We start from the raw sequence: 16,746 nt of genomic DNA, 5'->3' as shown, positions 1-16,746 counted from the left end.
TCTCGAAGGTATTTGGGATGTGTTATTAAAAATTAACAAGAGGAACCAAAGGAAGTCAGAGAGCATGATACATCCTAGTAGCACATACACTTAAAGTAGAAAGTTTGTGTAAGGACTCAGTAGTAGGTGAGGAGACAGATACACTGAAACCAGATCATTATGGTCCTTCTAACCTACCGTTTAAATTTTAAAACAAAAGCAAGATAAAATATTATTCCATTAAACACAATTTTTTTTCATTGGACTACATTTCACCTCTTAAGTGTGGAAAATTTAGCATCCAAATTGAGACACCGTAAATATAAAATGGGCTTCCCAGGTGGCTCACTGGTAAAGAGTCCACCTGCCAACACAGGAGTTGTGGATTCAATACCTGGATCAGGAAGATCCCCTGAAAAAGGAAATGGAAACTCACTCCAGTATTCTTGCCTGGAAAATTCCATACTGAATTTTTCAAGACTTAGTACAAAAAATATAGAATATCTCAGTAATAATTTATTTAGATAGATTATATGTTTAAGTAGTACTTTGCTACATTGGGTTAATTATTAAGATTAATTTTTTTAGAAAAAGGAATTTGAATTTTACCCCAGAAGCCAATGGGGAGCCATTAAAAGATAAAAGAGCAGAGGAATGAGGCCATAGTATTTTGTCAGTGACCAGTGCTTGCAATCACTTACTGAAGCATTAAAGATGCATTTAAGAGAGTCTGAATTAACTCTGTTTCTAGCCCAGGCTGGGGGAAGCAGTAGAACATAATGACTAAGAACACTAGACTGACTTCACAAGTGACAAGCTGGCGAACTCGGGAAAATTAATTTCTCTGAGTATTAGCGTCCTCATCCATAACATCTATTGAATGTCTCCTACACAAGACTGTTTTAGGGATCAAAGGAGGCGATATATTTAAGCACTCAATAATGTATGGCACTAAGTAAGGCCCAGTAAATGCTGACTACCAACAGCCATTATTAGGATGTTTTAAAAATTAATTTTAGCTTTATTTTACTATAGCCAAACTTTTTGAAACACTTGGGAGTATAGTGGTTCCCCTCCCTATATTCTGTGGCTGCTCTGCCTAGAGGAGCTTTTGCATTTGTCATCTTTCACTACTACAGAGAATAAATCAAGTAGAGTCGATGATGGGTGGGCTTCCCAGGTGGTGGAGTGGTAAAGAATCTGCCTGCCAATACAGGAGACGCAAGAGATACCTGAGTTCTAGCCCTGAGTCGGGAAGACCCCCAGAAATAGGAAATGGCAACCCACTCCAGTATTCTTGCCTAGAAAATCTTATGGACAGAGGAGCCTGGCAAGATATAGTCAATGAGGTCACAAAGAGGCAGACACAACTGAGCGATGGAACACACACAGAGCCAGTGGGTGCTTTTCTGGGTCTGAGCATTAAAACAACGGCTGTTACCTAATTACCAAGACCTCAAAGATGCAATAACCCCCTTGAAAGAAAACCTATAGCCTTGTCTGCATCTAGATCAAAATGTGTATGAAGAGGGGAGAGTTTAGAGCTCTGAGAGCAAAACAGTAGAGAATTTGGGGGAAATTCTGGCAAGAAACAGATGGGGGCTTCCAAATCCCTCCCAGATAATTTATAAGGGTCCGCTTCGTGTCACTGCCTTTGTGCCAGTCAAACTCATAGCTGCTACTAATATCTCTCTTGATGTAAAGCACCTCACTTCTAACATACAGCATGTTTCTTGAGACCATAAATTCAGTATTTTCCCTTCACCAGCTCTAATCTGCATAGAGAAACATTTCCAGGCTACAACTTGTCCTATCCAAAGCAAATGACTTTTTCACATTTCCAAACAGAGTCTTATGCAAATATAGCCTTAGTACCAGTTAAATCTACCTTTCAAAGATTTGGCCTTTCATTTTTTACTTTTTCAGTTCATCAGTGTTAAGCCAGCTAAGTAATTTTCAGCAGCTTTTTCCCCATCAAATCTGAAATAACAGAATTCAATAACAGATTGAAATAACAGAATGCCCCGTCATGAGCAACCAAGAATGATCCTGGCTGTGCAAGGAACAGTGGTAGGGCAAGAGGCTGGCTGCAGGAAAAAAACTCCTGATAGATTTTTTTTTTTTTAATACTCTTCCCTTGTTTCTGCTTTATCGCAAAGCAGTAATGGCTTTCAAACTGAAATCAACATCACAATCACCCAGAGGACTTGCTAAAATACCGGTGACTGGGTCCCACTCTCTCAGAGTTTCAGATTCCTACAGGTCTGGGATAAAGCTGAGAATTGGTATTGCTAACAAATTCTCAAATAATGCTGAAATTACTGGTCCCAAAACTATACTTTGAGAAGCACTGTCATGAGACAACCTAATTTGGAGACTTATAAATGATCACTTACATAAAGAAATTTAGCAGACTCCCCTCATAGTCCAGTGGCTAAGAATATGCCATGCCTTGCAGGGGATGCAGGTTCAATCCCTGGTTGGGGAACTAAGATCCCACGTGCCACGAAGCAGCTAAGCTCATGTACCCTAACTCCTGAGCCCACGTGCTCTAGAGCTCACACGCCACAACTAAGACCAGTCGCAGCCAAATAAACAAACAAACAAAGAAATTAAAATTCTCCTAAACACTCAACAATTCCTTGGAACATTATTTTGATAAAGCCAGGTCACATGACTACACAACAGTCAGGCAGCTGTTGTCCAGTGGCTAAGTTGTATCCGACTTTTTGTGACCTCATGGACACCAGGTTTCCCTATCCTGGAACAATGTTTATTTTTTCATGTGAATATCTAAGTTAATCAGCATTATTTATGGAAAAGATTGACCTTTTCTCATTGCATTCAATGGCAATCTTGTCATAATCAGTTGTTTCACAAATGAATCTTTTTTGGATTTCATCATTTTAATTCCATGATTGTTGTTGTTCAGTTGCTCAGTCATGTCCAGCTCTTTGCAGCACCATGGACTGCAGCACACCAGGCTTCCCTGTCCATCACCATCTCCTGGAGCTTGCTCAAACTCATGTCCATTGAGTTGGTGATGCCGTCCAACCATCTCATCCTCTGTCATCCTCTTCTCCTCCTGCCCTCAATCTTCCCCAGCACTGGGGTCTTTTCTAATGAATCGGCTCTTTGTATCAACCAGCCAAAGGATTGAAGCTTCAGCTTCCGCATCAGTCCTTCCAATGAATGTTCAGAGTTGATTTCCTTTAGGATTTGCTGGTTTGATCTCCTTACTATCCAAAGGACTCTCCACATTCTTCTCAAGCACCAAATTCAAAAGCATCAATTCTTCAGCACTCAGCCTTCTTAATGGTCCAGCTCTCCCATCCATAAACGACTACTGGAAAAACCAGTACAGGCAGCTGTAGAGGATATTTTTTAAATGCTTCATTTTCTCAGGTCTGTCCCCCTCCAAGAAATATAGCCATACTCGATGACATGAATTCCATCATTTTTAGTTGAAGTGAACTTTGACTGACCTGTATATTTATGCATTCCAAAGGCCCTCTCCCAAATCCAAGACTCCTATTTGGCCACTTAAGCAGATGCCATGATGAATTCAAGCTAGATAGTGCTCGTTTTGTTAAACAGATGGCACTCAAGAAGCCCGGGAATAACATTGCAGATAAGTAATGCTGCAATTTTGCATCTGTTCCATGGTCCCATTAATTTCCTTAACTAGGGAGCTGAGCAGAACAAACAAGTTGGCTGGCCCCCTTTCATGTCTTTCATTAATAGTGGTAAACCTTCTGTTGTGATATAGAAGCTGTTTATAATATCATTAACATCTGTTTAGGCTCTCTTTGCAACTTCCTGGTGATCCACGTTCTTCCTTCTCAGAAAGTTTCTGTTCTGGTTCAACACTCCAGTTGCTCCTTTCTTAGCTGGAACAGCCTCAAGGAGAGAGTATCTTGGAGGGTTTCCACCTCCAAAATGGTCTGAGCGTAAATGGCAGTTATCACCCTCTTCGCAAGCTGCAGGGCTGTACAGCTGCCAGTTGGGCTGCTGCCCGAGAAGGCAGATGGATTTGGAAGTGCAGCCTGCAGCTAACTCCAGCAGCTCAGGCTTTATTCTCACTCTTTGAATGAGCTTGATTGCGTTTGCATCACCTTGGAGAAGGAAACTAGACCTTGGAGCAGCCAGAAGGGTGACTCACAAGGCTAGGAACCTGTAACTGCCTGCTAACAGGTATTTGTCCTTTTGCTCATTTGTTCAGGCACTTACTGAAGTCTCTGTGATGCTAAGCATAGTTCTAGGCTGTGGGCACGTGAAGACGAAAAATACTTTCCACATGCTAGTGTATATGTCAGTCCTAATCTCCCAACTCAGCCCATCCTTCCTTCCCCTGCTGTGTCCATATGTCTGTTCTCTACATCTGTGTCGTTATTCCTGTCCTGCATGTGGGTCCATCTGTAGTAGTTCTCTAGATCCAGCATGTGTATGTTAACATATAATACTTATTCTTCTCTTTCAGCTTTCCTTCACTCTGTATGACAGACTCTGGGTCCATCCACGTCTCTACAAGTGACCCAATTTCTTTCCTTTTTATGGCTAAGTAATATTCCATCACATATATGTACCATATCTTCTTTATCCATTTGACTGTCAGTGAACATTTAGGTTGCTTCCATGTCCTTGCTATTACACTGCTGCTGCTGCTGCTGCTGCTAAGTGGCTTCAGTCGTGTCCGGCTCTGGGCCACCCCATAGACGGCAGCCCACCAGGCTCCGCCGTCCCTGGGATTCTCCAGGCAAGAACACTGGAGTAGGTTGCCATTTCCTTCTCCAATGCATGAAAGTAAAAAGTGAAAGTGAAGTCGCTCAGTCGTGTCTGACTCTTAGCGACCCCATGGACTGCAGCCTACCAGGCTCCTCCATCCATGGGAGTTTCCAGGCAAGAGTACTGGAGCGTGCTATTACACTACCATGTGTAAAATAGATGGCTAGTGGGAACCTGCTGTATAACACAGATAGCTCAGCTCAGTGCTCTGTGAGGACCTAGATGGGTGGGGAGGTGAGGGTGGGAGGGAAGCACAAGAGAGAGGGGCTACATGTGTACATATAGCTGATCCACTTCATTGTACAGCAGAAACTAACAACATTGTAAAACAATTATATTCCAGTAAAAAAAAGAAAACATGAATTTTCAAGGTGATCCTATTCAGATAAAGGAAACATGTAGAGAGAGAATTAAAACACAGAGTGGAAAGCATATACTAGACCATGAATTCCCAATGGGGGCGAAAATTGGTTCTCATGTAGAAAGGAAAAGAATCTGAACAAAAAAGATATATATGTATGTATAACTGAATCACTTTGCTATACACCTGAAACTAACATAACATTGTAAATGAGCTATACTCGATTTTTAAAAAATTGGTTTTCAGGGAGCAAAGAATCTTAAATATTACATTACAATGGTGTGTGAGCCTCCAAAGCTCAACCTGACCAAACCTTATTCCTTTCTGTTTAATTTCGTTAATTAGGAAGAATTTAAATTCAATTTTTCTTCTCAGTGGGAAGAGAGGAGGCAAAAGAATTTTATAAAGAAGTATGGGAACACTGCAAGAATACTTAAGAGCTGTAGGATCTCATGGAAAAGGTCTCTAGTCTCAGCTAAGGAGCCTGGAAGGTTTGCAGAAAGATAAGACAGCTAAGCCATGTTATAATGCCATTTGCAGCAACACGGGATGGACCTAGAGATAGTCATACTGAGTGAAGTGAGTCAGGAAAGGAAAAATATCATATGACACCGCTTATATGTGCAATCTAAAAAGAGATGATACAAATGAACTTACAAAACAAAGAGACTCACGGACTTAAGAGAACTAACTTATGGTTGCTGGGGGTTGGGGGGTGGAAAGAAAGGATAATTGAGGAGTTTGGAATGGACATGTACACACTGCTATGTTTAAAATGGATAGCCAACAAGGACCTACTGTATAGCACATGGAACTCTGTTCAATGTTTGTGGCTGCCTGGATGGGAGGGAAATTTGGGGGAGAATAGATACATGTATCGGAGAAGGCAATGGCACCCCACTCCGGTACTCTTGCCTGGAAAATCCCATGGATGGAGGACCCTGGTAGGCTGCAGTCCATGGGGTTGCTAAGAGTCAGACACGACTGAGCAACTTCACTTTCACTTTTCACTTTCATGCATTGGAGAAGGAAATGGCAACCCACTCCAGTGTTCTTGCCTGGAGAATCCCAGGGATGGGGGAGCCTGGTGGGCTGCCATCTATTGGGGTCGCACAGAGTCAGACATGACTGAAGCGACTTAGCAGCAGCAGTAGCAGATACATGTATATGTATGGTTGAGTCCCTTTGTTGTTCGCCTGAAACTGTCATAACATTGTTATCAGCTATACCCCAATACAAAATAAAAAGCCTAAAAATTTTTAGAAAGTGAGAATAAAATTCTCCAGAGGAAGGAAGATGTTTGTGCCCAGGGAGTAACAGGTGCAAGGTTAAAGATGCAAGACAGGTGCTTTTCAAAGGGACCATTGGGGAGAGAATTAGATTGGATTGGAATGGGAAAGGATGGCAGAAGACATAGAGGCTTCAGCCCTGTTCATGCCAAGAGGTTGCATTTTATTCTTCAGTAATCGGGGAACTAATGGAAAGCTTTAAGGAAGAGAGCCACATGTTTAGATTTATTGCTTTCAGAATATCCTGAGAAGGAAAAAGAAAGAATTCAGTGTTGACAGGGCTGGTGAAATAGATGTGGCAGAGAAGGACAAAGAGTAGGAAAAGAATTTAGGGAGAAACCATTGCTGGCAGCAACTGGGCAGAGCTGAGATGGGGCCTCCTCAAGAGCACGTGGCTCCCTGCTTGGTGGGCAGCTGGCTCATAGGGTCTGGTTGTTGTTTAGTTACTAGGTTGTGTCTGACTCTTTGTGACCCTAGGGACTGTAGTCCACCAGGTTCCTCTGTCCACAGGATTTTCCAGGCAAGAATACTGGAGTTTTGTCATTTCCTTCTCCAGGAGATCTTCCTTACCCAGGGATCGAACAAGTGTCTCCTACATTGGCAGGCAGATTCTTTACTGTTGTGCCACCAAAACCTTAACTGGATGGGCCTGGATGGGAGGGGAGTTTCGGGGAGAATGGATACATGTATATGTATGGCTGAGTCCAATTTGTTGTCCATCTGAAACTATCACAACATTGTTAATCAGCTATAATTCAATATAAAATAAAAAGTTTTAAAAGTAAATTAAAAATTAATATGAAAATATATTTTAAAAATAAAGACTGTGTAATGAACCATCTACATCACCTAGCATTAATAGCTATTAACTTAGAATCAATCTTGCTTTAGATCTACTCCCACCCTAATTTCCTCATCCCACCCATACACTGAATTATTTTGAAGAAATTTTAGACATCATATCAATGAATGTTGCAAATATCATTAATGTATCCCTAAACAATACTCTTATAAAAGACTTCTAAAATTCAAAACTAAATATCATCACAATAGCAATAATTTTTCAGTTTAGTTGCTCAGTCATGTCCCACTCTTTGTGACCCCATGGACTGCAGCATGCCAGGCTTCCCTGTCCATCACCAACTCCCGGAGTTTACTCAAACTCATGTCTATTGCATCAGTGATGCCACCCAACCATCTCATCCTCTGTCGTCCCCTTCTCCTCCTGCCTTCAATCTTTCCCAGCATCGAGGTCTTTTCCAATGAGTCAATTCTTCACATCAGGTGGCCAAAGTATTGGAGTTTCAGCTTCAACATCAGTCCTTCCAATGAATATTCAGGACTGATTTCCTTTAGGATTGACTGGGTTGGATCTCCATTTAGTCCAAGGGACCCTCAAGAGTCTTCTCCAACACCACAGTTCAAAAGCATCAATTCTTCGGTGCTCAGCTTTCTTTATAGTTCAACTCTCACGTCCATACATGACTACTGGAAAAACCATAGATTTGACTAGCCGGACCTTTGTCAGCAAAGGAATGTGTTAACTTTTTAATATGCTGTCTAAGTTGATCACAGCTTTTCTTCCAAGGAGCAAGCATCTTTGAATTTCATGGCTGCAGTCACCATCTGCAGTGATTTTGGAGCCCCCAAAAATAAAAGTCTCTCACTGTTTCCATTGTTTCCCCATCTATTTGCCATGAAGTGATGGGACTGGATGCCATGATCTTAGTTTTTTTAACACTGAGTTTTAAGCCAGCTTTTTCACTCTCCTCTTTCACCTTCATCAAGAGGCTTCATCAAAAGGCTCTTGAGTTCTTCGCTTTCTGCTGTGAGTGTGGTATCATCCAGCCCAGCATTTCGTATGGTGTACTCTGCATATACATTAAATAAGCAGGGTGACAATATATGTACTCCTTTCCCGATTTGGAGCCAGTCTTTACTCAATGTTCCTGTCTCCCTGGTTTTCATATACATGGATAGATAAGTTTTTCTAAAAACAGTTGCTCTGAATTAGAATCCAAAAAGATGTATTTATTGCTTTTGGTTGTAATGTTTCTTAAATCTTTCCTTTCAAGTTTTTGTTTTGAAGAATTTATTTGTTGAATAAATCAGAAATCAGCTACATATTTGACATTGTCTAAATATAGCATCACATCTTCATTAATATACTGCCATTTTTTTGACTTTCATCTCATCACTATTTAAACTCATTGAGTACCCTAACAAGTGCCTTTTGTTATTGAAACACCTCAGCTGCCTGATTAAAAGTGTCCCCCTACAGAAAGTGGCCTGAAACTGTCCTAAACACGTTTACTCCTTTCCTGGTGTTATTTTGTCATCTTAGTGATACAAGTTGCAAAACTGTCCGGAAATAACACAGGGCACTGGCTGTTATGCGCGTTCAGATAACTGGGTTACCTGAAGAACAAGTTAACTGGAGTTGGTTTCTCCCCACTCTCCTAGAGAGTGGGACTGCACCCAGCTCAGCTTCCTACAGGCCAGCGGTTGGTTTCATCCGGACTGAAGTTTCAGTGGAAACTTCCCACAGTTTTCTGGGCTCTGGGCAGCTGGGTTCCATGTGCTTGGTAACCGGCATTTCCCACAACTCCCGTAAAGAGCTGATGGCCAGATCCAGAATGCTTGGTGCCCATTGACATGCCAGTGTTCATGATTGCCCTATAAGGAAGAAGGGCAGTAAAACGGCCAGGTCTTCCCACTGGCAGGCACATCAGAGTGCCTCCTCGGTAACTAACATTTACTGTACCAAGGTTTACTAATCAAATGACTCACCTAGAATTTTATGCCGAATATAGTTGTTGGCAGAGACTGCAAAGTACGTGTGCTGTTCCAGTAGTACCCTAATGGTTTATGTAAAACCCAGCTCTGATGGGCAATGATATGTCACAGTGTACAGAAAGTTAGACTTGTGACTGCCTCCGTTTTTGGTTACTCTGTATCCCGGTGTTTCTCTCAGCAGCTGCTTGGCAGGCCAGCACCAAGCCTATTGACCACAAGTAAAACAGAACCCTGGTAAACCACCAAATAGAGCTGTTGAAGGCTTGATGTGGAGGATTCTCAGCTGCCAGTATAAATTTGAGTCTAATGTTGAAGATATTTATACCCTAGATGTTGATGTAAGCATTGCAGTGTGGGAGATGGTTTTTATTCTCTATGTATAGAGCTTCTTCTGAGTAGATGGAGCAGTGAGGAAGTAGAGGTGATGGGTACATCCCCAAACTCCTAAACGCCAGAGGTGAAGAAGGTGCTGGCTGGAGAGTATACATCGCTTCCTACATTTCTCTACAGACCTTTCTATTTTATATTCATTGTAATTCTTCACTGCACACACAGATAATTGAATTGTTAATTCAAGCTTTTCTATTCCTCCTATTTTAGGGCCTCATATCATAAATGAACAGCTGCTCATTGCAGAAATGTGACTGTGTTAATGCTTCACTGGGATACAGCCTGACTATAAAAGCTGACTATTTTGTTAAAGTATCTACTGAACCATTTCACTGTATCCTTTGGTACAGCAATGAACAACTCCTTAACCATTCACAGTTCCCAGGCCCAAGGAATAAAACAAGATATACCCAGAATCTCTTGTTTCAGCATGTCATCAGCAAATAAAACCCTCTGAATTTTGAGACTTCGTATTTGCAACCTTGACATTGTCAAAACACCCAACCATGTTGAAGGTGTCCCATGATATCTTTCAAGCCAAGGCTTTAAGCAGACCATACTCACAAATATTTTCTTTCATACTAACATTAAATGGTAAAAATTAGGTCACTACAGTGTGGCAACATGGTATATACTACTGAAATGTTATTTACATGACTCCTAGTCTCAAGAACAGAGGGGAGAAAAATCATTCAAACCTGTATTTTGGGAAAAGAATCTAAAAAAGAGTGGATATATGTTTAACTGAATCACTGCTGTACAACTGAGACAAACACAACATTGCAAATCAGCTACAACAAACAATTTTTTAAAAACCCTCTGAATATCTGTGTATTTGTGAATAAGATTCACATTTTAAGACACAATCAATGAAACGATAGATAAGGGGCTGCAGATTTCCAAGCCCCACTTAACCATGCATATATTCAAGTTTGCTGTAACCATGAGTAAAATCAACTTTTCTCTATTGAGAGTTAGCTTGCTTGTAAAGCCTGAAAACAAGAATTGCATGGCCCAATCTCTGTTTACTGCATGATTCTTTCCACCCTTATTGCCTCCTTAACCATGTGTTCAGCCCCCAGATATTTATGACACACTCACAAAACACTAGGCAAGCACTGTGCAAGGCAGGAACACCATATTAAAAGGCCTGCAGTGCCAGCTGGGTAGCTCCCTCACAGGTTTAAAACATAAGTCATTAGGCAGAGAACCCCTTCCTTGATACGTGACAGCAACACCCCTATTTTAGAATGTTACAGCCAACTAAGGAAATGCTACTTCCCAAAATAATTATTTTCTGAGACATAATGCTTTAATGATGATGTTTTGAATTTCTTATTTCATGTATGAAGATATGTGTCTTTTTACTCTGCTTCTTCCAAAGAAACCAATTATGATTCATTGGCATTTATTGCAGATGAACAAGAAAGTTCCGGAGCAATTATTTACACCGTGGAGCTGAAGCGCTACGGGGGGCCTCTTGGCATCACAATTTCAGGAACTGAAGAGCCGTTTGATCCTATAATCATTTCAAGCCTCACTAAAGGGGGATTAGCTGAAAGGTACCGCTTGAATCAACTGCTACAAGTACCTGTGTCTGAAATGGGTTTCCTTCCTCACAGCCGCGTAAAAACATGCTTCCCTCACCTGCTTGTTTATCTGTTGACTTTTTAAAATCGGCACAAAGGATTGATTTTAGAGCTTGAGAACTCTCAGGCAGAGCTCTGACTTGAAGGGCATCTTAAAAGCAGTAAAAAGTGTCCTGGGCTTAGCCTTGATATTAGTCTCCAGAAACGTATCAACTGACCACAGTCGACTAGAGGTAAATTTATCCTGTGTCCATTTTGAGAGGAGGAGACTAAAGTGCAAGGAGGTTAAAAGGCTTGTCTGATTCAATTCAGCAAATGTTTTCAGAGCCCCTGTTACCTGACAGGTACTTGGCTTAGCTGTGGAGAGAATGACTGACATAAGCTTCGTCTTCAAAGATTTCAGACCACAGTGTAGGGACCTAATAACATCTTGAAATTCGGAATGCACATTTGTCCCTTTGGCAGTTTGTTTCTGTTTGCATGCATCCCACCACCACCTCTCACACTTATTGCTTCCCAGGACAATGTTGTGGGACATATTTCAAACCCCATAACCAGATCTATCCTCCATTAACCTAGCTCAGGTGCACACATACGTTGCTCATGCTGACACTTGAAGACAATGGTTTGCAAAATAGAGATGCAGCATCACAGAATTTTGGAGCTGCAAGGCACCTTAGAAAATCAGCTTATCCAGCATCCTCATCTGGTAGGTGAGGGCACTGAGGAGCTCCAGAAGGGTGGTCTGATGAAAGTTTGCATTCTGATGTTGACAGAGACACCTATGACATGTACCCTCCAGCCATCCCCCCAGCCTAGGTTTCATCTGTTAAGAGAGACAAGAGGGAATGATTAATATTGATCTGATTCGGCAACCTCCTAGTCAAGTGTTCTATGGCTCACAGTATGGCTCTTCCATAAACTGGAGATTTTTTTTGGTCAGATCTTAGTTGCCAACCAGGGATTGAACCCAGCCCACAGCAATGGAAGCGTGAGTCCTACCACTGGACTGCCAGGGAACTCCCTGGAGACTCTTTATGAAAGAATGAATTGATTTTTTTTTTTCAGGAAAAAAAATATTTCTCAAGAGTAGATGCATCAATAGACTCGTTAGGCAGCCCCTTATAATCTGGTGTGTGACCCAGTGTCACCAACGATGCCCACCACCCCCAGAGCAGGCTGGGGTCAGATCACTCAGGCACGAGCAGCCTGTGAGTTGGCTTCCTTCACTCATGTGTTTAAAATGAACCAGCACCACAGAGGCTAGCACATGGGATTCCCACTCTATGTCCTTCAGCCCAGGTCGAGAGATCTTTAAACCTTTCCTAGGGGGACTTTCCTGGTAGTCCAGTGGTTAAGACTTCAAGCTCCACCTGCAAGGGACGTGGGTTTGATCCCTGATTGGGGAACTAGGATCCCACATGCCGCATGGTGGCCAAAAAATAAAATTAAACCTTTCCTGAGTTTGACTGCTGTGAGTCTGTTCCTTCCCTACCTGTGCTTCCAAACAAAGATAGATATGGTGAACATCAGAATTATAACTTCCAGTCTGCTAGTTCAGAATTGGGTGAGGATGGGAAGAGAAGGGAAAACATTAAAGGTTTCTCTGTTGATCAGTAAATTAATTTTCTTTTTCCACATTTCAAGCAGAACGTTAATCCCTTTACATGTGTTTTCCTATTTAGTCCTCAGAGCTTCTCTGTGAGATGATTTTCTCCATTGTAGTCATGAGGAAACTGACACCTAGACAGGTGAAAATTAAGTGCCCAAGTCACACGGCTGGTAGGTGACAGAGTTGGCGTCAAACAGATTGATTCCTGGGACCTCTATGGCAGTTCAGTGGTTAGGACTCTGCACTTCCACTACGGGGAGCACAGTTTCGATCCCTGCAACCTGGGATCTAAGATCCTGCAAGCCACGTGACGTGGCCACAAAAAGAAAAAAATGTATTGATTCCTGAGTTCAACCTTTTCAATCCTTGGAATCACCACCACAGTCTTTTGTCTAAGCCTTGCTTCCAGTAAGCTGGGATACTGATTGTGTTCAATCATTTCTAAGTCTGTAGAAAGAAGGACTGCTCCATGCTAAACATCACTATGTTGATTGACCAATATTGTTTGTTTCCTTGGGATTTTGCAGAGTGTTATCAGCTAACTCCACTTTCTTGGAATTTAAAAAGCACACAAGTCCTTTTTAAAAACTAATTAAAACTTTTTTTTATTTTATTTGAAACTGAAAAGTAATTCACAATGCAAGGCAGTCATCTTATAACATTGCCCAGGAGACAAGGAGTGACTTCGAGAGACCCTTGCCAAGTCTTTATTGTTGTGAATATATGAAGTATGTCAGGGAATTTACATTCAGGGATTATTTCTACCTTTCCTATTATTATTTGTGTTTCAGAACTGGTGCGATCCACATAGGAGACCGAATCCTAGCCATCAACAGCAGCAGCTTAAAAGGGAAACCTCTGAGTGAAGCCATCCATTTGTTACAGATGGCAGGAGAGACTGTCACCTTGAAAATTAAGAAGCAGACAGATGGTGAGTGGATCAAGAGCCACAATTAAGGATTTCCAGTGCATTTGCTTCCCTAAAAGAATGTGCAAATATCTACGTGTATATTTCTGGGGAAATGACTCTTCAGCCAGGGGGTGTTGGCATATCTTTGTATTTATATTTACTCTGATACTTAAGCTCTTTTCCTTAAAGCCCAATCAGCATCAAGTCCCAAGAAATTCCCTGTTGCCAGCCACTTGAGTGACCTGGGAGATGTGGAGGACCCATCTCCAGCACAGAAGCCAAGCAAACTCAGCGACACATACCCCTCCACTGTGCCCAGCGTGGACAGTGCTGTGGATTCATGGGATGGCTCTGGAATAGAAAGCAGCTATGGGAATCAAGGTATGTCCTAGCCGCGGGGAACCGGAGATTTATCATTGGTGAAGCTCATGTTTCTCAAAGATCCACCTTTTGTTCCATGAGAAGAATATTTTACTTGTGTTTGCTGCTACTGCTGCTGCTAAGTCGCTTCAGTCGTGTCCGACTCTATGCGACCCCATGGACTGCAGCCTACCAGGCTCCCTGTCCCTGGGATTCTCCAGGCGAGAACACTGGAGTGGGTTGCCATTTCCTTCTCCAATGCATGAAAGTGGACAGTGAAAGTGAAGTCGCTCAGTCATGTCCGACTCTTCGCGACCCCATGGACTGCGGCCCACCAGGCTCCTCCATCCATGGGATTTTCCAGGCAACAGTACTGGAGTGGGGTACCATTGCCTTCTCCCTGTGTCTACATGAATGCAAACATAGCAAACACATTGAATATTGTGGCCTTGAATTTCCTCCTCTTTAATGCTATGAACATTTAACAGTTATGAACATCTATTCAATACTAGGAGACCCCCGTTAGATCTACTGCTGTCCAAGTGTTCGATCCAGGGCTTGTTCTTCAAGCATAGATTAATATGAGGCAAACCACATGATATGTTGGGTCAATGAAGACCAGCTGCATTGTCTTACTTTTTCAGCAACCTCTGCACAAAGGTGGAATAGAGAATGCTGGAGGCATGCAAGGAGATGAGCCAAAGATTTGTGACCCCATTTATTCCTGCCTCTTCCTGACTTTTCATAGCAACTTGTAGGGGTTTCCTCCAATACTCATCCTTAGAGTTTTCTATACTGTTAATCATAGTATGAAAAGTGAAAGTTGCTCAGTCGTGTCCAACTCTTTGCAACCCCATGGGCTATACAGTCCATGGGATTCTCCAGGCCAGAATACTGGAGTGGGTAGCCACTTCCTTCTCAAGGGGAATCTTCCCAACCCAGGGAATTAACCCAGGTCTCCTGCATTGCAGGCAGATTCTTTACCAACTGAGCCACGAGGGAAGCCCTAATCATAGTATGCAAAAGTATATAGTAGTTTTTCTTCACAAACCTCATCTTCATGTGATGAAGTGTAACCTGTATGAAAAGTTAAACCTTGGTAACAGATTCTGAGTACCAAAAAGTGTTAGACAGAAGACAGAATATAAACACTTATTTAATTTATTTTTTTAATATTTATTTATCTATTTGGCTGTGCCGGGTCTTCGTTATGGCACACAGGATCTGTGGTTGCGGCATGTGGGATCTAGTTACCTCACCAGGGGTTGAACCCTCGCTACTTGCGTTGGGAGCGCAGAGCCTTAGCCGCTGGACCACCAGGGAAGTCCCTAAAGGCTTCTTTTAAAAATATGCTTCCTTCTCAGTGATGCTTAGCATCCAAAGATAAGTGAGTCAAAAACTCTCTGTATTTATTCTCACCTAAGCTTTGTGTGTGTGTTGTACTAATCATTCAGTTCTGTCCGACTCTTTGCGACCTTACCGTCTCTCTAATGCTCTGTGTAAATTCCAGCCTACGAATCCCTTTTCTGCTCTAGGTTTAAGTCAAAGAATCAAATAGATAAATGGCTTGGAGAACACATGGGTGGATAAGAGAGTTGCTTTGTAAATTCGGTACCTGCTTTTGAGGAGAATCTGTATCCAGTTTGCTCTCTTCCTGGTTCTAGTTTTTTCCTCTCAGCCCACTTCTGCTTATGACACTTTCTATTAAATCCTTTGAAGGGTGGAGAAGAAAGAAAAGAAATGATATTTCAAAGTTGTCAAGTCATTACTTGTTAGAGATGATATTGGAGTTTGGTGGAAAAAGTATTTTGAAGACCCCAAAGAGGATTGGGACTTTCATTTATCTGGCAAGTAATTTATCCAAGTCCAAATACCTTGTGAAAGTTAGCTATGCCACCAAATAACAGATATTATTATTTCCAGTGAGTTCATGAGATCCCAGAGAGCACTCTGGATAAAGGGCCCAACTCAAATTCTGTCAATGTAGACTGAAGTTTATTTATTAATGTGTTTGTTTATTGTTTATTTACTAATGTGGAAACTTTTTATTGCGCAAATTTCAGTGAGCTATTGATTATAAGGAGCTCTGCCCCTGAGTGATGTGTGAGAACTTAGCTACTCTATACTTATACACAATAAGATCAGGCCCAGGTTTAGCATGTGGAATGTAAGGCCTTTCCCTCATTTATAAAAGAAGAAGAACCATTTATTATTTATGAGGGATTTTGGAAATTTGAAATCCTAGATGGGGAATAGTAGTCATCATAATAAGAAATTTGGCATTTATAAATTAAAAATCATTACAGGTTTGAGGAGAGAGAACAGAGATATAGAGAAAATGGCAGTTGGAGTAGAACTGACATCTTACAAGATGATGAAAAATTAATAATAATACCTTGTATTTGTAAAACACTTTAGAGTTTATAAAGCACTTTTACGTAACTCATTTCAAGTGATTCTCATAAGGAACATGGAAGCTGAAACCACAGGATTTCGATGTTGGGAGCGATTTTGAAGTCAGCTGGTCTCACACCCGGTACAGCCCTTGATGGCCTGTCCAGCCTGGCTGCCCGCCGTCACACGACATGGGCTGCAGTGCCTGCAGCGACAGGTTGCTCCCTAACTGCTAAGGCAGCTCTCCCAGCTCCCCGTAGCAAGAGCTGACGGCTTGCATT

The 16,746-nt window shown here is 41.8% G+C and overlaps 1 protein-coding gene across 1 annotated transcript in view; it reads left to right on the top strand.

Annotated features, from left to right (window-relative positions):
* GRIP1 (glutamate receptor interacting protein 1) overlaps window positions 1–16,746 on the top strand; it is a 752,861-nt gene that overhangs the window by 688,318 nt on the left and 47,797 nt on the right. Inside the window, exons 17-19 of the mRNA XM_070370106.1 lie at window positions 11,018–11,162; window positions 13,593–13,732; window positions 13,901–14,092. Of these exons, the coding sequence (XP_070226207.1) occupies window positions 11,018–11,162; window positions 13,593–13,732; window positions 13,901–14,092 (477 nt within the window). The remainder of the gene's footprint in view (window positions 1–11,017; window positions 11,163–13,592; window positions 13,733–13,900; window positions 14,093–16,746) is intronic.

Source organism: Bos mutus, chromosome 5 (genome assembly GCF_027580195.1).
Source record: "Bos mutus isolate GX-2022 chromosome 5, NWIPB_WYAK_1.1, whole genome shotgun sequence".
Classification (NCBI taxonomy): domain Eukaryota; kingdom Metazoa; phylum Chordata; class Mammalia; order Artiodactyla; family Bovidae; genus Bos; species Bos mutus.
The sequence above is the reverse complement of the archived record's forward strand: the minus strand, read 5'-3'. Positions and strand labels throughout refer to the sequence as shown.